General features: G+C 39.0%; 1 protein-coding gene across 4 annotated transcripts; it reads left to right on the plus strand.

The window, feature by feature from the left end:
- The first annotated feature begins 1756 nt into the window (after positions 1 to 1756).
- On the plus strand, positions 1757 to 24774 carry LOC149830470 (pentatricopeptide repeat-containing protein At1g74750-like). 4 transcript variants are annotated; one of them, XM_090016532.1, is made up of 3 exons: positions 1757 to 1996; positions 2420 to 2459; positions 21891 to 24774. In XM_090016532.1, exon 3 carries the CDS (start codon positions 21906 to 21908, stop codon positions 24552 to 24554), a length of 2649 nt encoding a protein of 882 aa, XP_089872658.1. In that variant the 5' UTR covers positions 1757 to 1996; positions 2420 to 2459; positions 21891 to 21905; the 3' UTR covers positions 24555 to 24774. The 4 variants fall into 4 exon arrangements, with proteins under 4 accessions (XP_089872658.1, XP_089872659.1, XP_089872660.1 ...); XM_090016533.1 differs by having other exon boundaries at positions 1791 to 1996; positions 21906 to 24774; XM_090016534.1 differs by lacking the exon at positions 2420 to 2459 and having other exon boundaries at positions 1791 to 1996.
- The last annotated feature ends 218 nt before the right edge of the window (positions 24775 to 24992 follow it).

Below are 24992 nucleotides of genomic sequence, written 5' to 3' on the forward strand. Positions count from 1 at the left end.
ATGCATCATCTGACCATGAAAAAATGAGTGGAAACTTCAAACTCTGACTGACCTGAGTTCCATCTCCTACCCATCTTGTTGGGCAGTTTGGATTTATAAAAACAAATTGGATATAGGTTGGGTCAGTCTTGATCTTATACTTCATATGAATTTTGAAAGGTGCCTTTGTTTTATAAGATGGATAAAGCTTGGATCTCATACTAAAGTTATGGATTTGATTTGACAAAAAAGGCCTTGCGATATTGGATGCGTTGAAAATAGGTTAAACATAGAGCGTGTTTGCTTCAGTCGCACATAGGGATGACCAATCACAGCAGGAAAAATAGTTGTTGTAATTGTTGGTCACAAGGTCAAGGTCAATCTTCTGACCAACTTTCACAAAATTTTAAAACAAGAACAATCACAGCTTGTACTTTTTCCTTTGATTAGGGTTTGAAATTCGTCCAATGATTGGTTAGACGATGGGATCTTCATGGTTTACTGGTTTCTACTATAAATTTCAATGTTTGTCTGTCAATTCCGGGTTTTTTCTTGCCTTTCATCCATTTTCTTTCTTGTTTTTTCATGGAATTAGAGTTTTTTTTGATGTGCTCATTCTGTTGCACAACGTAAAACAAAAGTTGAACATAAGGAACACAGCAGACGAGAGAAGAGAGATGAGTACAATCAAAACAAACATTGGACGAGTACCCGTCCTATCTGTTATGTTCGTTCATTCCTTTCAAGCTTGGCCCAGGCATCAAACAAACCCTAATTGATAAAGTCCCAATGGCCTTAATGTCCACCAGTTATCACACCCAACTTCAATCTTACAACAAAGAACACCCACATGGAACGTCCTATCGACTTGATGACATTCATAGATCGTCCCTAACAAATGTCCAAATCCTTAGTAAAACTTTGAGGGCTTACCCTTCCACCCCAGGGAGTCCCAAAGCTTTGGCTTAAGCTGGGGTGACGCCCATGAGATTTGAACCTGGACTTCCAGTCAAAAGATCCCATCCCACTGCGCCAAACCTCTTGGGTTTAGTATTATTAGTCAGAAAGTTGATGTACTAAAATTGATTGTTTTTCTTGATTAATCATGATTTGTCGATAAACACTTGATTAATTGCTAAGTACGATAATAACTATAACAAAATTTGCCAATTGTGCAAGATAAAGGACCATCACTGAATCCTCGTTAAAAAAAAGGACAATCACTGAATCAAAAGAAAAACTTGAATGCCTAGCGGAAAAAAAAGGAGAGTTATTTTGGGTTATTTACAGGTGGAACAAACAACTGGAGCTACCAAAATTTCCAAACTTACAGCTGTATTAAAAAACATTTATTTTCTAATTATGAGATATAATATAGACCGCTGATTCCGTACTACACTAATTTCCAAACTTACAGTCTGGACCATACCTGGTAAAATAATAATTTTTATCATTTTTACATTGAAATTTGTGGGTCTTAATCAGAACTCGGGTCGGGTCCGGGTCTGGTATAAAATATCACAAACTATACTCAAGACCATGTCTGAATCGGACTTATTTGTCACCATACCTGGACCTATAGGGTTTGTCCGGGTCGAGTCCGGGTAAACCAGTCCCGTTTACACCCCCTAATCAAAATATCGACACACCATAAACTTTAATAAGAAAAGTAGGAGAAAATAATAAGGCGACCAGACCACACTAATTTTTATTAAAAAATAAAAAAGAAAAGAAAAAAAGTTGGTGGGTTTGTCTCACCCCCGCTTCCCAGTAGAAAAAAGCAAAGAAAGAAAAAGGAAAAATCTACCCCCCTTTTCCATCGTCCAGGCAGAACCAGTCATTCTTTCTCCCCCGTTTGCTGGGAAACTTCATTAGTTTTCTGGCTGGGGAGAGAGAGAAAGAGACAGAGAGTTGCTTCCAGGATGATTGGAACCACAACTGGTGCAGCCCTCTCTCCATTCCCAGACATCAGTTGGATGATGATGATGATGGTGACCACTGGATACCTTTGAAGAAGGTATACACACGCTCTCTCTCTCTCTCTCTTTTGTTTGTGGGTGATTGACTATTGCCAATATCTCTCTTTCAGCTTTAGTTTATCGTCATTAGTCTTCATACCAAGCGTATGAAAGAGCATGGTATTGCAAATCAGTGCATTCTTCATGCTCTTTTTGCTTTTTTTTTCTGATGGGGGATGGGGTAAAGTTTGTTATACGAACTATCACAGACGGTGGAAGGTAGGATTAAGAGAAATGAGGGGAGGTGTGGTGATTTAAGTGTTACCTTGTTGTTGGGCTGGTCCATTGACAGTCTACGTCGTGATTCCAGCTCGACCCACCTTTATATTCTTTGTTTGTTTTTCTATGCCTTTGGGGATGTAGTGAATAAATTTCGATTCCTGGTATTTGATTCTATGATTCTGCTGATTGTGTGTCTCCAGGTGAACGCTATGCCTCAATAGAATTGGCGACAAACAAGGGGTATTGTAGCCATTCCTTCATCTCTATTTATCTTTTTGGCTGTAAATTGTTGAACCAATTAGTCAAATTGATATTGTTCTTTAAAGCAAGGAGTGGCAAGGTTTGGACTTAGTGAATGTTGTTTTCTTATGGTTCTAATTCGATGGGCAAGGTTCATTTTCTGGGTATTTGAATTAGATTATGGCCAAACCCTTGATAAAATTGGTTAAACTTTGTAAAAAGATGTTTTCTTATGGCTCTGGATTCAGTGGGGATGGTTCGTTTTCTCTGCTTTGGAATTAGATTATGTCCAAACCCTTGATAACATTGGTTAAACTTTGTGAAAAAATGTTTTGTTATGACTCATTTGGTCTGCAGGGTTCGTTTTCTGGGCCTTTGAACTAGATTATGTCCAAACCCTTGATAACATTCGTAAATTGCTTCCCCAGTGATTTCTTGTTTATTTTAAGTTGATTTCAGCCTTTTATGATCATCATATGATTGTTGGATTAATTTGTGATCCTGTAAACTATGCCTAGTAAGCACAGGTTGCTGGTAGGAACCACTGAATTCAATCACCTGCCTTCGTTAATCTTCGGTTTTCTGTTTAGGTCTCGCCAGTTAGGTACTCAGATTGAATCAGTGATTGAATTTTAGGTTTTGTCGTAAACTTAATTGGTTTCTCCCTATTACATAAATCAATAGCTCAAAGTGCACTAAGAGGCAGGACATTTCCATTGATATAGGAACTTCTGTACTGAAAACAATGGTATCTCCAACTATAACACCTTTGCCTAGCGGTGCAGCTGTCTTGTGTATGTTTCACAGGCAAACACATGCACAAACACACAAATACACAATATCTAATGGCATATAAATTGCACATGTAGAGCTCCACTAACGCATGAAGGAAAAATGTAGAAAATATAAACTATCTATTGATGCATATAGTGTATCCTAGATATCATCTAACATGTTTCTGTGTGACAGCTCCGAGAAGCACCTACCACCAGCATTTAGAAATACCAGCATTGACACTACTAAATTAAGGATTTTGGAGTGCCTATGTTGTAACCTGCAAAACATGGCTCCTTTAGGCAATTGTACCAAGACTAGAGTGCTTATGTTCTCTCATGGCCTATAAAAGGTTCTCAGTATCAGATAGAATGGTTTGCTTGTGCAGTTCTTTTAGTTGTGTTTTTTCAATTTAAAGCTGATATTTTAGTGGCGGATATCTCTTTATTTTGGATATATATATATATATATATATATATATATATATATATATATCAGAGAGAGGGTGGGGGATTTTCATAGCTTCTCTTGTAACATGATTTGATGAATTATCTTTTTGAGAAATTTTGACTATTACGTTGAACTTTGAAGTGATCCATGCTTTGTGCTAATTTTTAACAAGAATTAAATACCAATGAGGTTACAAAGTGTTATTATATTGTAACATGTAAGGAATTGTGAATTTTATGCATAAACTGGAAAAAATTGTCTTATTATCATCGCTGAATTAAAAATAGTGTCTCATTTGTTACTTGTTTACCAGGTGTTGTTTCTGGTATTAGATACACAGCTCTATACAGATGATGCTTGCTCACTTTTTCCTTGTCTGGATGGATAAGTGATGTCAACAAGGATGAAAAGTTAGGTTCAAATTTTCATGTTTGTGAATTATGTAGCAACTGCAACTCCAATACACTGACCAAGTGAGCCTGGATGGTTCTGAGAAGTGTGCCATCTTCAGCCTAGACTGGAATACCTTTCTACTAAGGGGTTCCGTATCATTACTTCCATGGCCAAAAAATTCCCTGTATCACTTGCCTCAGTCTTTTGTTTTCCTCCATTTCTTTTCTAGGTTTTCATGTGAATACTGAACCTCATTGAAAACAAAGTTCTTCCTTTTTGTTTTTTCAAGTTCAATTCTATTAAAAAAAATGTCATACAAATTTTGATCTTACTTAAACTACAATTGTAAACATAAGGCTTCAGCAAGGACTTTCTTTTTACGAAGATGAAAGATTATCATCATGTCATTTTCTATCATGTTAGTAACACTACTAATAAAATAGAAAACTCCATTTCCTATTAGGAAAAAAGGGGCAGGATCAACTTGTAGTAATTTGGAGAGAGAAACAAGGATAAACAAAAATATCTCATCAAATAACTTGGTTAATTGGTTTGTTTTGTATCTATAATAAAAGGAATGGGGATAAACATAAAAAATATGAGGTAGAACCAATGAAGATTCTTTTTAGATTCATCCCTTGAGTTGAATACATCATTCAAGATTTTTTTTTTATCCAACTCATAGGAATCAGTAGAAAAGGCAAATACCTTATGATACACCAGATCAGGTTCGATTATATAGAGTAAATAGATCTGGCATTTCTTGAAATCTCTATTCTGATTCAAAATCGTGGTGCAACGTGTATCTCCCTTTGTTCTGGTCATGGAATAGACAAACTATATCACAAAATGGGTTTTTGGTTTTTGTTTAATAATGAAATCATATATGAACCATGTCATGCCCTGTGTTTTTTTTTTCCACTGGTGCATAGAAAAGACATCTTGTTGGGGATGAATGAGATATGAAGGAATTTTCCATATGTAAGATCATAATTATCGATACATGTCTTTTCTGCATAGAAAAGCAATCTTTGGTTAGGCTATTGGCTTGAGATTGTGGACTTCTCATTTGATCAACATTGTTCTAGAAACCTCTTATTGCTAGAGAAAGTTTGGAAAGCATATTATGGCTGACTTGGTTTGCCAAAGATTTTTTTTTTATAGGGTGAATTTGTTGGCAATTCTTTGTTCTTCCTTTTGTGGGTGCGGGAAATGTGCAAAAACACGATGTAATGAAAGAACAAGAAAACAATCAAGCACACAAGACTCTGAATTTACGTGGTTCGACGAAATCGCCTACGTCCATGGGGAGAGTATGAGAGAAATCTTTATTGAAACCAACAAGTACACAATGTTTCAGGGCTCTCAAGAACAAGAAGAAATTTCTCGATCCGACAAGTCAAAACGAAGTCTGCCCCACCTTCTTTCTCCTCCCTTGTTGCAATCCAAACAAGCTATCCTTCACACTTGTGAACAAGAACCCTCACCCACCATGTACAAGAGAGACTCAATATGCCTTAAGCCTCTCTTTTTCTTCCTTCTTTTTCTCTTAGTTTTCCTCTCATAAAAGATCCCACATTGGAACCACCCTCTCATATAGGTTTTTAATTACCACCACTTTTGTGGGTTCCCAAAATACCCTCATATGGGTAGTTTCCAAAACAAAGAGAGAAACCCCTAATACGTTGGGGTTTCCTTGGAGACATAGGAAAGGGAGTCCAAGTGGGTCCCATGCCCCATGTGGAAAGTCAAAGCCATATTACCCAACAATCTCTACCTTGGGTTTGGCTTGCCATCACCCATGTAAAAAATTCTTTCTCACCTTCAATGCTCCTCTCTTTGGGGCCCATGCTTCTAACCTGAAACAGTAACCAAGTCCAAGCAGTGCCTGAACTTTAGGGATGGTAGTGAACCGAGGCAGGTGCCGGGGACAAGGTGTCCATTGTTAGACAGGACATATATCGGGCATTTGTGTTTGTATTTAAGTTTGGATCTGGATCCGGATCCAAACTACTTTTGTGTAACATGTCCAACATATATTGGACATACTTGTAAATACTTGTAACTTATTAGGGTTACTTGTAAAAGGCCATGTATTAGGTTTTGTTTCATGTATTAAAAGGAAGAGATCATGATTTTTCCATTATGGAAAACCGTGATTGGTTGCAACCTCATTCTCTTTCTTCTCTGCAGTTTCCTGATCATTGATTCTAGAGAAAACTTACATGGTATTAGAGCAAGTCTGATCCGAAGGCTTAAAGTTTTTCCAGCAGGTGTGTCTCTAAGAGATCTTATTCCCTTTTCTATCTCCTCTCTCGTCTTCTACTGTTTTGCTTTTTTTCATTCTGCACTTCATCTTTAATATTCTGTTTTCATCTATTCCTTCCTCTCTAGATTCTCGTTCTTATTAATCCTTCCATTCAGATCTGATACACAGATCAGATCAGACATCTGACTAGTATTTTTCAGCCATCTGGTTTGTATCAAATCAGTTTCAAATCTTCCTCTTTTCCTGAAACTGATTTGGGTTTGCATCAAATCAGTTTCACGACAACCCTTTTATTCTCAAATCAGTTTCACGACATTTTTGGTATCAATTTTGCATCAAACTGATTTGGGTCGAGTTCCTTTTCACCCAAATCAGTTTCACGACAAACCCAAACCAGTTTCACGGTATTCCTTTGTAGTTTTGCGTCAAACTCATTCTCGTTGTTCACCGGATCTGTGTGACAGATCTGACACCTCACGCTTTTTCCCAGATCGGTGCATTAAATCTGACTATTGGTTAGAATCAGTCTGCAGTCTCGGTTTCACCTGTTACTCTTCGTATTCATTACTGTTGTGTGCAATCTCATAAAAAAAATATAATCTTCATATTTGTCACTTCCTTGATGCAATCAAATTAGATATGTGTATCAGATCTAACTTTTCACATTCACGTTGAATACTCGAGCTTTCTCCTTTAAAAAAAAAGGTGGGGGATGAGTCTTATTTGTTGCATTTTGGTCTGTGACAATTTTGCATACTAATTGCCCACGTCAAAAAAAAAAAATTTAAGTCATGGATTCTTCTCATTCATTTCTCTCATCCAATTTCCTTGGCTAACTAATTTCTGAAAAGCTTACCAATTACAATTTTTTGATCTGGAAAAGACAACTTCTTTCCTTCATTAAAAGCCAAGGTCTCTCTGGACATCTAAATGGATCAATTTCAGCTCCAGAATTTATCATCCAAGAAACTAAGGATGGAAATGAGACTGATTTTATACAACAAATTCTAAATCCCCAATACGAGATTTGGATGAAGCGTGATCAAGCTGCAATTGCTTTTATTATTTCTACTATCTCTAAAGAAGTATTGGTGGGAATTCCAGATGAGTGTTCAACAAAGGAATTGTGGGACAAGCTGGTAAAGACATACTCTTAGATATCAGAGGCTAAAATTTCTTTTCTTTAGCGTGAATTTCAACTCCTGACTAAGGGCTCCATGTTCGTCATGGGGTACTTGAACAAGGTTAAGAGCATCAGTGATCAACTAACCGTTGTAGGGTCTGAAGTGACAGATAAAGACAAAGTTAGGCAAACCTTGAATGGCTTGGGACTGAAATTTCATGTCCTTTTGACTTCACTGCTATGTCTACCCGACTTACCATTATTTGAGGACTTGCAAGCAAAACTACTTCAATATGAGATGACTTTGAAGGGGATGTCACATGAGACTGGTGGACAGGTTCTTGCTACTGTGATTTCTTTTGGTCAGGGACGTGGGGATAGTAACTTTGGAGGCGGCAGAGGACGAGGACGAGGTACTCCGGGGGGCATGGGTTACTTCCTACTTCGAATGTTACACCTATTTATAATGTGAAAAATGTACCCACATGTTATCTCTGTAACAAGCGAGGTCACGTCAAAGCCAATTTGTTGGCACAATCCACAGAACAAAGGAAAGTTCCAAAAGAGTGAGAGCTCATCAGGACGAAAAGAGAACTCTTCAAAGTTTGGTGGAGATGTGAAAGAGCTTCTCTTGGCCACGTTTTCTGAACTTGATCTGAAGCGCGATGATAAATGAGTGTGGTACATTGATTCAGGGGCAGCTACTCATGTCACAAGTAATGCGGGTAAATTCTCTACTTTAACCCTTGTTTTGAAAAAAGTAACAGTCACTGGAGATGGGTCACACCATCCCATCACTCACATTGGAAATGTTTCTATTCCCTTGTCTAAATCCCCACTTCATCTTTCCAATGTCCTGCATGCCCCAGATATTAAGAAAAATATAGTTTCCGTTTCTAAGCTTGTTGATCATACCAATTCTTCCGTTGAATTTACTCCGTCTTTTGCTTATGTCAAGGATCTACAAACGAAGAAGACGTTCGCTAGAGAGGAACGCCGGGAAAATATGTATATCTTCCAGGAGGATCCTTCTACTTGTGTCCGACCTACCTTGAAGTCTCCTCAGTCTATGTCGTCAAAGAGTATGCGTGTGTTTAGTTTGCAATCTTCAAATAAATGTAATAAGCCTGATTTTTGGCATTCTCGTCTTGGTCATTGTGGTTGAGTCTTTGTTGAACGACTGGTATCTAATGGGCTTATTCTTGAATCTAGTTTGATTCCTAGATTAGATGATAAAATATGTTCCAGTTGTCAACTGTGTAAGAGTCATGTTCTTCCTTTCCATTCCATTCAATAAATGAGAGAGCTTCAAGGTCTTTTGAAATCGTTTGTTCTGATGTGTGGGGACCGACTCCTGATTCCTCTAATTCTGGTAGCAGATATTATGTTATTTTTATCGATAATTTCTCTCATTTCACCTGGATATACTTCATGAAGAATAAATCAGAAGTCTTTTCTATTTTTCGTTGTTTTCATGCATTTATTAAAACTCATTTTTCTTGTAATATTTTACATTTCCAATGTGATGGTGGGGGAAATATTTTAGGGAATTTATCAATTACCTCCAAGATAGTGGAATAAATCATAGAGTATCTTGTCCGCATACATCTCAACAGAATGGATTTGCAGAACGGAAACATCGTCACATTGTGGAGAGCGCTATGAGCATGATGCACAGAAGTCATGTTTCCATAGGATTATGGACAAAGGCTTTTCATTTTGTTGTTTACATTATTAATCGCCTGCTCATAAAGATTTTAGAAAATAAATCACCTTATTTCGTTTTATTTGGAAAGCATCCTAATTATGATGAACTAAATTTTTTTGGCTGCATGTGTTATGTTCATATTGATTCTTCTCTGCGAAATAAGTTTCAGGCTAAGGCATCAAAGTGCAGATTTGTTGGATATGCAAATCACCATAAAGGGTACAAATGTTATGATCCTGACAGCAGGCGAATAAAGATATCTAGAAATGTAGTTTTTGATGAAAATGATTTTGGAGATGGAGAATATGTTTCTGCCCAAACCAATATGAATGCTCTTTTCTATGATCCATGGCTTAGTGCAGAGCTTTTTCCTGAAACAAGCAATGAGTGCTCTTCCTCTTGTGCTCAAGGGATATCCTGTCAAGATGGAAACAATAGAATACATGAACTTGAAATAGACAATCCTCTAGAGATTAATAAGTTTGCTGGGCAAGTTTATAGGAGAAGAGAAAGGTCCCTTTTGGCCCCGAATGATATTGAACAAGAAGCTCTTACGTCTTATTCGCCCAATGACACCACTACTTCTCCAGTTTCTAATACAGTGGCACTCCCAATTAGACGATCAGACAGAGCCCGACATCCTATTGAAAGGTGGGTTAGTTATGAGAATTTCACCATGGATTTTCAGTTATATTTGTCTCAGATTAAGAAAGAGACTGAGCCTAGACATTTTCATCAAGCTATTAACTTCAAGAAATGGATTCAAGCCATGAATGAAGAGATGAAAACTTTGTACCAATGTCAAACATGGACAATTGTTCCTCGACTTTCAGATAAGAATGTTGTTGGGTCGCGATGGGTTTACAAGATCAAATACAAACCGGATGGGAGTGTTGAGCGATACAAAGCTCGTCTCGTAGCAAAGGGATTCACCCAAGAATTTGGACAGGATTATGATGAAACTTTTAGTCCAGTCATGAAATGGGCACAATTCACATTGTTCTTTCATTGGCTGTAGATTATGGTTGGAGAATAAGCCAGCTAGATGTGAATAATGCTTTTCTTTATGGGGATTTGAAGGAAGAAGTATACATGGAACAACCGCCAAGATATATAGAAGGGGATTGAAAGGAGTATGTCTGCAGATTAAATCGAGCACTCTATGGCCTGAAACAAGCGTCTCGATCTTGGTTTGAGAGTTTCTCCCTAGAAATTCAAAGACATGGTTTTTATCAATCGCAATTGGATCATTCTCTTTTTATTCATCGAGGTAAGGAGTTTACTACCTTCTTATTGTTAGTTTTTCACCTGTATAGAGAAAAGAGAGAAAGGGATAGAGAGAGACGAAGAAGGAATCCAAAAGAAGACTTCGGTTGTCACGATTTCTGTTATGAAATCGTGACCTAAAACAGTGCTTTTATAATGTTAAAATACAGAAGTATGGATCCGGGTCTGGTGTAACCAGACCCAACAGTTTGGGTACGTTACATGGATGTACACAATCTTTACATAGATCGACGTGGATCGGGTCAGATCCTTTTGCACCTTTTTCACCCCTCCTCAAGTTGATCATGGTTTTGGACCATGAACAACTTGCCTTTAAGCATCCAAAAATGATCCTTTGTTAACCCTTTGGTAAATAGGTCTGCAACTTGTCTTTCAGTATTGACGAACTCAGGCTCAATCTCTTTTTCTTCAACCTTTTGTCTCACAAAGTGTTGGTCGATCTCAATGTGCTTAGCACGATTGTGATGTACTGGATTGAATGACATGTTGATAGCACTTTGGTTGTCACATAGCAAGGTAGTATGGAAGATCTTTTCTCCTACTTCAGTTAGTAGATGCCTGATCTATGTGGCTTCGGCAGTAGCAGTAGCCATAGATCTATACTCAGCCTCAGTGCTTGATCTAGCGATGACCTTTTGTTTTCTACTGCTCCAAGAGACTAAATTTCTTTCAATGAAAACACAATATCCTGATGTAGATCTTCGTTCATCAGGATCTCCTGCCCAGTTTGCATCACAATATACAGTGAGTCCGTGCTCATCTTTGCCATATGACTGTGGTGAATATATCAATCCATCCCCAATAGTCCCTTTCAGATATCTAAGGATCCTCTTGACCGCTTCTATATGTCCAGTACGTGGCGCATGCATAAATTGAGACACTTGATTGACTGAATAAACAATATTAGGTCTAGTGAATATGAGGTACTTTAATATTCCTATTATGCTTCGATACCTGGTGGGTCATCACACAGATCTCCATCATGAGCGCTAAGTTTTTGATGAAGCACACTCGGAGTTCCCAGAGGTTTGCAGTCTTTCATGCTTGCCTTGCTGAGAACGTCTACGGTGTACTTGTGCTGAGTGAGTGTCAAGCCATGAGCCTGATTATCAACTTCTGCACCAAGAAAATAACGTAGAACTCCAAGATCTTTCATTTTGAACCTCTGACCTAGCAAGTCTTTTACTTCTTGGATGTGGGCCGCAGAGTTTCCTATGATGACAATATCATCGACATAAATTAATAACAGAGTGGTCACAGTCTGACTTCTAAAAATAAATAATGAGTGGTCCAACATGAAACGTAAAAATCCATGTTTCTGAATCTCTAGCAAGAAGCTATCAAACCATGAGCGAGATGCTTGCTTCAGACCATAGATAGCTCTTTTTAACCTTACAATTTTGTTCTTGATATCCAGGGGGTTGCTCCATGTATACTTCCTCCTTCAAGTCCCTATGCAAGAATGCATTTTTCACATCAAGCTGACTCAACTTCCATCCATGTTCAACAACCAGAGAAATAATAATTCGAATTGTTCCCATTCTTACAACCGGACTAAAGGTCTCATCATAGTCTTGCCCTGCTTCTTGAGTGAATCCTTTTGCCACAAGCCTTGCCTTGTATCGTTCAATGGCTTCATCTGACTTGTACTTTATTTTGTAGATGCATTTACATCCGACAACATTTTTGTCAGGTGGTCTCGGAACAATTTCCCAGGTTCCACATTCATGCAAGGCTTGCATTTCATCATTCATGGCTTCTACCCACTTGGTAGAAGTGGCTGTCTCGTAGTACATGATGGGCTCATCTTCCTTATTGAGGGCAATTAAAAAGAGTTGAAGATCCAAGGAAAGTTGTTATAGCTAACCTACCTGTCAATGGGATGTCGTATGCAGTTTGATTTTCTGACCTCAAGAGTATGAGAAGGAGTCGGATTGCCGATTGAGACATGATCTGAATGGCTTGATGCTGTCGGTCTCTGTCTATAATAGACAATACCTTTGTATCTGCTCGGTACTTCCTCTGCATTCTGTGATCCCGACGTACCAGTGTTCTTAAACATCTCTTCTCCTTGCTGCATGCAATCTGAGGAACATGCTTCATTGGAGTTAGCAAAAAGTTCTGAACTCAACAAAGGATAGTAAACTTCAGTTGGCATACATCAAAGACAACATTTCTTGAGATTCTGATACGTTTGTTGGTGAGATCATAACACCTATATCCTTTGTAGTCATCTGCATATCCCACAAACCTACACTTCTGGGCCTTGTCTTGAAACTTGTTTCTCATGGACTGATCAATATGCACATAGCAAACACATCAAAAAACACGCAGATCATGATAACTGGGATGAGCTCCAAAATGACAGTGATAAGGAGACTTATTCTCCAGAACAACCGTGGGCAGTCTATTTATCACATGCACGGCAGAATGAAAGACTTCTGTCCATAGGTTGATAGGAAGATTACTGTCATGAAGCATACTCATGGCACTTTCAACGATATGTATATGTTTTCGTTCAACAATCCCATTTTGTTGAGGAGTGTGAGGGCAGTACACCTTTCTTCTTATTTCGTTATTTCGAAGAAAAGAAATAAAATCACGGGATGAGAATTCCCCACCTCCATTGCATTGAAAAAATTGAATGGACTCAGAAAATTGATTTTTGACCAAGGAAAGAAAATTTTGAAACAAAGAGAAGACTTCCGACTTATTCTTTATGAAATATATCTAAGTGTATCGAGAATAACTATCAACAAAGATTAGATAGTATCTGCTCCCAGATCCAGAGACAATTGGGGCGGGTCCCCATACATCAGAACAAATAATCTCAAAAGGTTTTGAATTTCTATTATTAATGAAATGGAAAGGCAATACATGACTCTTGCATGAAAGACAACTGGAACATTTATGACTGCTCTCATCTCCATTGAGACTTTCTTTTGGAATGAGATTATTAGAGACAAGTTTCTCAATAAAATGACTTCCACAATGTCCTAACCGACTATGCCATAAGAATGACTTATTACATTCAGAGATACTAAAAACACTGGCAGAAAAGGATGAACACGACTCTAATGAAGGCTTCAAATTCAGATGAGCAGGGCGACAACATGACATGGAGCTTCTTCAAAGACATACATATTGCCTCGTCTCTTTCCTTCAGCGAATGTTTCCCTCGTGTGTAGGTCCTTGATCTGCACAGAGAAGAGAGTGAATTCAACTGAAGCATTATTATCACCAATAAGTTTGGAGACAGAGACAATATTTTTCTTAATGTCAAGAGCATGAAGAACGTCAGAAAGAGTAAGAGTGAAATGTGACATGTGAATGACAATTTTTCCAACATGAGAAACAGGATGGTGGGATCCATCTTCAGTGACAATCTTACTTTTTCCAAAATAAGGAATATGGTTAAAAATTTTACCTGCATCGCCTGTCACATGAGTCGCTGCCCCTCAGTCGACAAACTAAGTGCCTTCATCACTCTGCTTCAATTTCAACTCTTACAAGGTAGATATCAGCAGATCTTTAATCGCTCCACTGTCTCTGGTATTTATGAACTTTCTTTTGGTTTCTGTCTGTGGACCCTTTCCTTTATTCTCTGGATTATGCCAACAATTCTTCTTGATATGCCCCTTTTTGTTACAAAGGAAGCAAGTGGGGATGAATCTTGATCCCTGCGCATGAGCCCACATATTTGGAGTGGAAAGCAGGCCACGCCCTTCGTGTCTATTTCACCCTTGTCCTCCTCGTCCTCTACCATAAGTCACTCCTATAGCAAAAACTTTTTGAGAATTTGTGTGAATATGAGTTTCTTTAGAGAATCCCTTCAGAGTCATTTCATACTGAATCAATTTGGCTCGTAACTCATCGAAGGTAGGAAGAGCAAGAAGGCACAATAGTGAAGTGACTATCATATTGTAGTCAGATCCCAATCCACTCAGAGTTTGTTGCACCATGTCATTGTCGCTTACGACACATCCTATAACTGCAAGCTGATCTGTGATGGTCTTTATCTTGTTCAAATATTCCATGATGGTCATGGAATCTTTTCTTAGGAACTGAAATTTCCTTTTTAGGAAAACCATCCTTGCTTGAGAAACCTGCGAATACGTCTGAACCAGTCGCTCCCAGAGTTGTAGCGCTGTACAATTGTCGGGGATGACAACTAGAACTTCTTGAGACAGGGTTGAGGTGATGTATGCAACAACTGATTAATCTTTCCTTTCCCAATTAAGAAATTCTACATTTTTGACATATACGATCGAACTCGCTCCTTGATCATCTTTCTCTTCTCTCGGGACAAATTTTGGTGGGACTTGAGTGGTTCCATTCAGGTGACTTAAGAGACCTTGACTCCTTATAAAAGGAATAATTTATCTCCTCCAAATCAAGAAATTTGAGGTATTCAACTTTTCAGAAACGAGTTGGTTGAGAAAACTTGAAGAAAGATTTGATTAGGAGAGATAAAGATCCATTTGAGAATGAAAATCAATGAGAATGTCAACAAGAGTGTCCACGAAATGTTCAACCCTCTTCTTCCTTTTTTTGTAAAGGATAGAGAATCGCAGGCTGTCAGATTCAGGGAACTCAGTATCTGAACCTTTTCTATACAGTGCAGAAACTGAGATTGACGTGATGAAGAATACCTTCACACGTTAAATATACCCCCTTTTTTTTGACAAGAATAGAAATGGATAATCAAGAAGTAAATTTCACCGCATAGCAGTAATGAATAAAAAAAAGCTGTAATATTCGAATATGCAAAGACAGACTTAGAGAAGATTGGGCAAAAGAAGATCAAGCAAATAGAATTAAAGAAAGATTCGGTGTTTCACGTGAATCAATTCACGTGAAATACAGTCACCCACAGTTTGGATTCACGTGAATAGGGTTCATGTGAATCACAGATTCACCAAATATAAAACCCACGTGAATAGGGTTCACGTGGATCACAGTTTGACAAAGAAATAAAACCCACGCGAGATGTGGGTACACAGGGGATTTCAGAAAGAGGGGACGAATGAGTAAAGAGGAGAGGAAATGGAGATGAACAGAAGGAAAGGGAGAGAGGAACGAAAAACCTCGATTTTCTGAACGTCGCCCTTGCCGGAATCCTTTTCAGCCTTTAGACGGATCTCGGCTCTGATACCATGTTAGTTTTTCACCTGTATAGAGAAAATAGAGAATGGGAGAGAGAGAGAGAGAGAGAGAGAGAGAGAGAGAGAGAGAGAGAGAGAGAGAGAGAGAGAGAGAGAGAGAGAGAGACGAAGAAGGAATCCAAAAGAAGACTTCGGCTGTCACGATTTCTGTTATGAAATTGTAACCTAAAACAGTGCTTTTATAATGTTACAATACAGAAGTATGGATCCGGGTCTGGTGTAACCAGACCCGACGGTCTGGGTACGTTACATGGCTGTACACAATCTTTACATGGATCGACGTGGATCAGGTCGGATCCTTTTGCACCTTTTTCACTTATTGATATATGTCGATGATATAATTATTACAGGAAGTAGTGAGAACCATGTTCAAGGGACTAAAGATCTTCTGAGCCAAAGATTCAAAATGAAGGACCTTGGAAATCTTCGGTACTTTCTTGGAGTAGAGGTGGATAATCAAGAAAATAAGCTTACTTTGACCCAACATAAATACACCCTGGATCTGTTAGAAAAGGCTGGAATGAAGGACTGCAAACCTCTTGCTACTCCTAGTGTGCTTAACCAGAAATTAAGTACGCAAGACGAAGACTTGTATCATGATCTCACCAAATATCGGAGTTTAGTGGGGATGCTTCAATATCTCACATTCACCAGGCCTGATATCACATATTCAGTCAATCAAGTTTCTCAATTCATGCATGAGCCAAGAACGGGACACATGGATGCAGTAAAAATGATACTGAGATACTTGAAGAGTACTGTTGGAGATGGACTTTTGTACACTAAAAGCAGATCCATAAGTATTGCTGATGACATCATTGCTTATTCAGATGCAGACTGGGCTGGAGATCCTGATGATCGAAAGTCAGTTTCAGGATACGGGCTTTTATAATGTTACAATACAGAAGTATGGATCCGGGTCTGGTGTAACCAGACCCGACGGTCTGGGTACGTTACATGGCTGTACACAATCTTTACATGGATCGACGTGGATCAGGTCGGATCCTTTTGCACCTTTTTCACTTATTGATATATGTCGATGATATAATTATTACAGGAAGTAGTGAGAACCATGTTCAAGGGACTAAAGATCTTCTGAGCCAAAGATTCAAAATGAAGGACCTTGGAAATCTTCGGTACTTTCTTGGAGTAGAGGTGGATAATCAAGAAAATAAGCTTACTTTGACCCAACATAAATACACCCTGGATCTGTTAGAAAAGGCTGGAATGAAGGACTGCAAACCTCTTGCTACTCCTAGTGTGCTTAACCAGAAATTAAGTACGCAAGACGAAGACTTGTATCATGATCTCACCAAATATCGGAGTTTAGTGGGGATGCTTCAATATCTCACATTCACCAGGCCTGATATCACATATTCAGTCAATCAAGTTTCTCAATTCATGCATGAGCCAAGAACGGGACACATGGATGCAGTAAAAATGATACTGAGATACTTGAAGAGTACTGTTGGAGATGGACTTTTGTACACTAAAAGCAGATCCATAAGTATTGCTGATGACATCATTGCTTATTCAGATGCAGACTGGGCTGGAGATCCTGATGATCGAAAGTCAGTTTCAGGATACGAGGTTTTCATTGGTGCCCATCTTGTTTCCTAGAGTAGTAGAAAACAAAAGGCAATGGCTAGATCTAGCACGAAAGCCGAATACCGATGGCTGCTGCTACGACAGAAGTAACATGCACTAGACATTTGTTAACAGAGTTAAAGGAGACGATTGCTAGTTTCTTTCTCCTTTGTGACAACCAAAGTGCTATCCAAATATCTCTTAATCCTATTCATCACAACAAGACCAAACACATTGAGATTGATCAGCATTTTATCAGGCAGAAGATTGAGGAAAAAGAGATTGAGCCTCATTATGTTAGAACAAAAGACCAAGTGGTTGATTTGTTCACTAAGGGACTCACAAAGTGTCGTTTTTGGTTCCTAAAGAGCAAGTTGTGCATGATCCAAAATCATGCGCCATGTATTAGGTTTTGTTTCATGTATTAAAAGGAAGAGATCATGATTTTTCCATTATGGAAAAACGTGATTGGTTGCAGCCTCATTCTCTTTCTTCTCTGCAGTTTCCTGATCATTGATTCTGGAGAAAACTTACATCCATCCCCACCGCGTCTTAAAATAGTGACCTTCATCCCTGTGAGGGGGGGGGGGTGACTTTGGACCTCTACCCGCGCTCTGTCTCAAATTTATCATCCTCGTCTCCATCACTGCACCCGGCCTCGTCCCTGTCTCCATTCCCGTTGCTGCATCTCGCCAAATTTACCGTCCCCGTCTCCTATTGTTGCGTTCGTTAGAAGGAGAAGGAGAAGGAGAAGGAGAAGGAGAAGGAGAAGGAGAGGCCGAGCCACCGAGAGGGTCGAGTTGTCACGTGGAGAAGCACGAGGAGGCCAGAAGGGTCGACTGCGACGACCGGAAGAAAGAGAGGAAGGAGAACTGAAGAAGCCAAAAGGGTTGTTTTAGGCTTTATGGTTAGAAATTTAGTATGAGGAATATATATAGGAGTTATGTGTAATTTTACTAAATAATAAGAGTATTTTAGTCATTTTACTAATAGAGATAGGGGATGAGGCGAGGCGGAGTAGGGGAAAGTGTAAGCTCATCCCCGCATGGGTTTTTATTTTCACCACCATCCCTGTTTCATGCCCTTCATCCCCGCCCCAAACGGGGTGGGTTCGAATGGATCCCCGCTTCCCCCCGGTGCACTGCCATCCCTATTGAACTTATCACTTGTAAGCAACTTAGTCATCATATCAACTGGATTATCCTTCATGTGTACCTTTACTAAATCCAACTCCTCATCTTCTATTATATTTCGAATCTTATGATACCACACATCAATATGCGTTGACCTGGGACGACTTACTAAATTCTCTGCCAATGAATCACACTCTAACTATCACAATACTATTGCACCTTCCTTTGCTAAATGTGAAGTTCATTAACTAGACCCTTAAGTCATATTCCTTCTTTTGTTGATTTTGAAGCTGCCATATATTTTGTCTCAGTCGTGGACATAACAATCACTGATTGAAGCCTAGACTTCCAACTCACTGACCCACCTGCTAGAGTAAATATATAACCACCGGTGGATTTTCTTTTATCTAAGTCCCTTGCAAAGTCAACATCAACATAACCTCTAACATAACATGAAGACTTACCCTGCGTAAACAATGATACCAACAATTGTAGTGCTCCGTAAATATCAAACAATCAATTTAACTGCATTTCAATGCTCATTTCCTGAATTCTCCATATACTCATTAACTACATCTACAACATGTAAAATATTAGACTTACTACATACCGTGACTTACATAAGACAACCCACTGCATTCGCATATGGCACCTTAGACATGTATGCTTCTTCTTTCTTTGTGCTAGGACACAAGTGCTTAGATAACTTGAAATGTCTAACAAGAGGAGTATTTATATGTTTCACTTTTTCTATATTGAATCTTTCAAGTACCTTTCAACATACTTCTTTTGTGAAACCCATAACTTGTTGACCTTTTTGTCTCTATAAATTTCCATGCAAATAATCTTCTTCACAACACCTAGATCCTTCATATGACATCAGTACAATACATGGATCATCATCAAGAACTCGAAAATAAATAGAACTGTCGTATTCACTTTAGGTATACCCAACCTTAATTATGTAAGAGTTAAAACACTTAGACCACTGTCGAGGAGATTTCTTCAACCCATAAAGTGATTTCTTTAACCTGCAAACAAGACTCTCCTTGCATAGTTCCTTGAAACCCTTATGTTGTTACATGTAGATTTCTCCCTTTAGGTATTCGTGAAGGAATGCGGTCTTCACATTAAGTTGCTCTAACTCAAGATCATGCATGACAACCATCTCCAACACACCCGAATCGATGTGTGTTTCACAACCAGTAGAAAAACTTCATTATGGTCGATTCCTTCTCTCTATAATAATCTCTTTGCCACCAATCGAGCCCTGAACTTTTCATCAATTTTTTCTGATGCAACCTCTTTTTTCCTGAATACTCACTTGCACCCTTTAGCTTTATTACCCTTGGGTAACTCATCTAAGTCTCAAGTTTTATTCTTATGAAATGACTCCATTTCTTCTGTCATGACCAACACTCACTTATTGCTATCATTTTAGTTCATAACATCTTTATAGCATGATATATCACCTACACCAACAGTTAGAGCAACGAAAGACATATCTTCAAAACTGTACCTTACTAGAGCCTTCTAGGTCCTTCATTCTCTGTCTCTTGATAAGTTATAAGGTTGTTCTTGCTCTTGAACCATGCTAGGAGCTTCTTGAGAAGAAATCACACTTTTCCTTGGTGGATCAATCTCATCCACCTCTACCTCAATGACAAGTTTCTTCTCACCATCTTTTTGTTGCATGTTATCCATCTTATTTGCTTTCACCATATGCTCATAAAAAACATCCCTGCTTATGATGATCTTATGCGAATTAGGATCTTATAACTTGTAACCCTTCACTCCCTTATCATATTCGAAAAAGATTCATGGTTTAGACTTATCATCTAACTTGGAACGTTGTCTACTATGCACATAAACATAAGCAGGACATTCAAAGACTTTCAAAATAGAATAATCCGTTGGCTTACCTTTCCATATCTCTTTTGGAGTCTTGCAATTAATTCCTTTAGATGGGGTTTACTTGGAGACATAGGAAAGGGACTCCAAGTTGGTCCCATGTCCCATGTAGCAAGTCAAAGCCACATTACCCAACACCTTTGTCTTCTCTACGAGTCTATTCTAGCTCTTTCCTTTTCCTGCTTTGTCCTTGTAATGTATCACGCTATTAATTAAGATTTTCAGCTTTCCAAATGAATAACCAAGAAAATCCATATTATCAGATAAGATTCTGGATTACCTTGTTTCCTGGATTTCATAATGTTGCATGACCTAGATCTTTGGGTAAAAAGGGATGGGATGGAATGGAATAGGAAGAGAGATTGATAAAATAATTAAAATATTACACACGGAGATATGTATTTGGGAATAGACTGCTGTGTGTTATTCTATTTTAAAATCTTTTAACTTTTATAAATGTTGCTACTTACATAGTTTTTGCCAAAAATGAATATAAAGTTTAGTTTTACTTTTTTTGCTACTTTCTTGTTGTAAGAGGTCCCAGACTTGTTTACTTTTCATTGCGAGTCATTAAGCTGCATTTTTTATCAATTAATGATGAGAAGTGTGTTAGCTATCAGGCTCATTACACGGCTTCACATTGGGACATAACCAGTGGAAGATCTCGAGGAATGCTAAATTGAATCTGTATTACCCATAATCGGTGCTGGTTACATAGTCTATAGAACAAACACAATTTGTATGAAGAAGAGCTCATGGTGTTACAGGGGGCTTTAGAAGAGAGACATTATGGCAGTATCTCTGTTGCATAGTGAAAATAAGAGGATAGGAACATAAAGCTGGTCCCTTAGTTTTCTGCGTGACAATCATCAGAGAAAGCTACAAAATAAAGCACCCTTGGTTGTGCAACTTGGTGATGAATAGACAAACTTTTTGATACTCCTACAAAATAATTTTAACTAGAGTAAATTTCATCATGTAATTTATACGAACTAGGGACTTCTTCATTGACTAATGTGCATGACATGTCTTTTGTGGGAAAAAAAATCGAACCGCTTTGGGAGGACTCTTTTTCTCAGGAAATGGTCCTTTTTTAAACAAATTTACCAGCTCTTGATTTTCCGTAAGGGGCAAAAGCATGGGGCTCACACATTTTCCAGAAAAGTTACCCTTTCCCATGGCAATCCAATGCCCACTTAACTGAAGTTGCTTGGTTGATGTGATGTTTGGTTCACCATTCCTGGAATAGGTATAGCTTGGTGGTTAATTCCTCGCTTTACGGAATCGCCTTGGGTTAATTTTCCCCTTGGGGTCTGGATTCTTCTTGTGAGCCATCTTCTCTTATTGATATTGTGCTTTTTAAAGGAAAAACAAATCTTCGATCTATAATCACATCATGCATTCATTGAAAAGTATATATTCTGACTGGATAAAGTTTCTTGATATAAATCAAGTTGATTTTACAATGAAAAGTTTTATTAGATTTTGTTGGATTTCTTACTTCTAAATGTTGATAAGAGGATCACATTTGACTATTGGCATTTTAAATTGAATTCTGAAGATAAAATATTTGGTTGAGGTTAGATATTAATTCGCTTGTTCAGCAACATGTTTCTTACATTTTTCTATAGAAATCTGTTTTGCAGATGATGTTAAGACTAAAACAGGTTGCTCCCATTTGCAAGTGTGCGAGGTCTTTTGTTCTTGCTGGTTCAAGAAGCAACAATCAGGATGGAAGTGCATCTAGTTGCTCTGATGAAGAGCACTGCATCTTGGGAAAGCAGTCCAAAAGCTCACATGCTTATTTTTCAACAGACGTTTCCACCTTGATATCTTCAACTAAAGTAAAACCTCCAATAGTACCAAAGGTTTTTTCTGGTAATGGAAAAACCGAAAGTAATGCCCTTCCAGCCCCTTTGCCTCATCTTCATCTTGTTTCCAACTCTGAGCAACTGGATGAAAGTCTCCATGTGCGTAGCAGCATGCATGATGTCGAGCTACACAAAATCAATTCCCAAACATTATTCACACAGCAGATCATCAGGGCAGGTCTTGCAACCGTTGGCTTTATCTCTGATATAGTAAATTACCTCCCCACCTCAGATGGGAACGGTTTAAATGTTGTACCTCAGAATTTCATGGTCGACCCTGGGAGGTCTAATGGAAAATCTTCGAAGGGCAAGACTACGAAAATATCTAGCCCCTACCAAGAGCTTGGCAAGTCATCCATTAACAAGGGGTCAACTTCTACTGTTTATGCTCATGGTGACTGCAGTAAGCCTGACAAACAGCATTCCAGAAGGGGATCAAAAAACCTTGTGAGCAATGTTGTCAAAGCAGATTCTGAAATTCCTGATATGTCTGCATCAGATCATCAATACCAGCGAAAGAATATACCACAGGGATCAAAATTGCACGCACACAGGAGAGAGGCAAATCCAAAGTCTTCCAATGGGAAAGAAAAGATGCCAGAAAGAAGAGACACAGTCAAGGTTCAGCGTACTTCTGTGGATAAGTTGTGTGGAAACTCCTTGGAATCGAAGAGGACACATATGGGACCAGCTCCATGGGCCAAACAAGTAAGTTATGTAAATAGTGCTAGGAATGGAACTGAAGATGTGTATGACATTCTGAGACATCTCAAATGGTGGGGACCTGCAGCAGAAGCAGTTCTTTCAGACCTGGGCTGTAACATGAATGCTTACCAAGCAAACCAATTGCTGAAACTGATAAAAGATCATTCAGTTGCTCTTGGCTTTTTCTATTGGTTGAAACGTCAGCCAGGTTACAAGCATGACGGGCACTGCTACACAACAATGGTTGGCATTCTTGGGAATGCTCAGCAATTTGCAACCATAAATAGGTTGCTTGATGAGATGGTGAGGGATAGGTGTCAACCAAATGTGGTGACATATAATCGTCTTATTCACAGTTATGGGCGAGCTAATTACCTTGCTGAGGCTGTCAACCTCTTCTATAAGATGCAGGAGGCAGGTTGTCAACCTGATAGAGTTACATACTGCACCCTTATTGACATCCATGCAAAAGCTGGGCTCTTTGATGTTGCGATAGATATGTACCACAGGATGCTTGAAGCTGGCCTCACACCAGACACGTTCACATATGGTGTGATCATCAACTGCCTTGGAAAAGCTGGCCATCTAACCCCTGCTTACAAACTCTTCTGTGAGATGGTTGCAAATGGATGTGTACCTAATGTAATTACTTACAATATCATGATAACTCTGCATGCAAAGGCAAGGAATTTCTCTATTGCACTGAAGCTGTACCGGGACATGCAGAATGCAGGCTTCCGCCCTGACAAGGTAACATACAATATCATTATGGAGGTACTTGGCCACTGTGGGCATCTGGATGAAGCTGAAGCTGTTTTTACAGAGATGACGAGACAGAATTTGGTTCCAGATGAGCCAGTTTATGGTCTTTTGATTGATTTGTGGGGCAAGGCAGGGAACATTGTGAAGGCTCAGGGATGGTATCAGTCTATGCTGGAATCAGGCTTGAAACCAAACGTCCCAACATGCAATTCCTTGATAAGTGCATTCCTCAGAGTTCATCTGTTTGCCGATGCGTACCGGGTGTTGCAGTCCATGATGAGCTTAGGACTTAATCCTTCATCTCAGACCTATACTTTGTTGCTTAGCTGCTGCACTGCAGACACATCATCACACGAGGCTATGTGCTCCTGCCGCAAACTTATGTCGGTGACAGGTCATCCTGCACATTCCTTCTTGTCTACAATGCCATCAGCTGGGCCTGACGGGCAGAATGTGCGCGACCATGCAACCAAATTCTTGGATCTGATGCATGCAGAAGACAGAGAGAGCAAGAGGGGCCTTTTAGATGCAGTTATTGACTTCCTCCACAAGTTTGGGCTCAAGGAGGAGGCTGGTTTAGTTTGGGATGTTGCAGCACATAATGTCTATCCTCATGCAGTTACACAGAAGCGGCAGTCCTACTGGCTCATCAATCTCCATGTCATGTCTAATGGGACGGCTGTGATAGCTGTATCGAGGACACTGGCCTGGTTCAGAAAGAAGATGATTGCATATGGTGGCGTGGCGCCTAATCGCATTGACATTGTTACCGGCTGGGGAAGGCGTAGCAAGATCACCGGAACTTCTCTTGTTAGGCAGTCTGTGCATGATCTGCTTCAGCTATTTGGGTTTCCTTTTGTCACTGAGAATGGTAACTCCGGCTGTTTTGTAGGATATGGAGAGCCTCTCAACGAGTGGTTACACAACTCTTATGTGGATCGTATGCACCTTATTTAAGCTTATTTAGTTGGGTAGTTCCTTTTTGATAAAACTGGATTGTTATTATTGTTGTTGTAATGTAAAAATTTTGTCGCTCAAGACCCAGTCTGCTTCTTAAATCCTAGGTTTGCGACTGAACGTTGCTTTTTTGGCTACAACATTAGTATGGCTGTCACAGGTTAAAAAGTTAGGAGAGACCTGAGCTATATACATGCAGCCTCTGCATGAGTGAAACAAATCTGTAAGCGATTGTCATCTCTCTCTCTCTCTTGCATACATGCATGTTGATTCCTCATATGGGAGAAAAGAAAGCAACAATGGAAGTGCAGAAAGATGTATAGATGCTTCATGTATGAACCTTCTGCTCTCAGGATCCATCAATGATTCCATCCATTACTAAACAAATTCGGCCGCCTTCTCCAATAACTAATGTGCACCGATTCAAGTGCGCTTTAG

The sequence above is a fragment of the Nuphar pumila genome, chromosome 8 (genome assembly GCF_984573655.1).
Source record: "Nuphar pumila chromosome 8, dmNupPumi1.hap1.1, whole genome shotgun sequence".
In the NCBI taxonomy this organism is placed as follows: domain Eukaryota; kingdom Viridiplantae; phylum Streptophyta; class Magnoliopsida; order Nymphaeales; family Nymphaeaceae; genus Nuphar; species Nuphar pumila.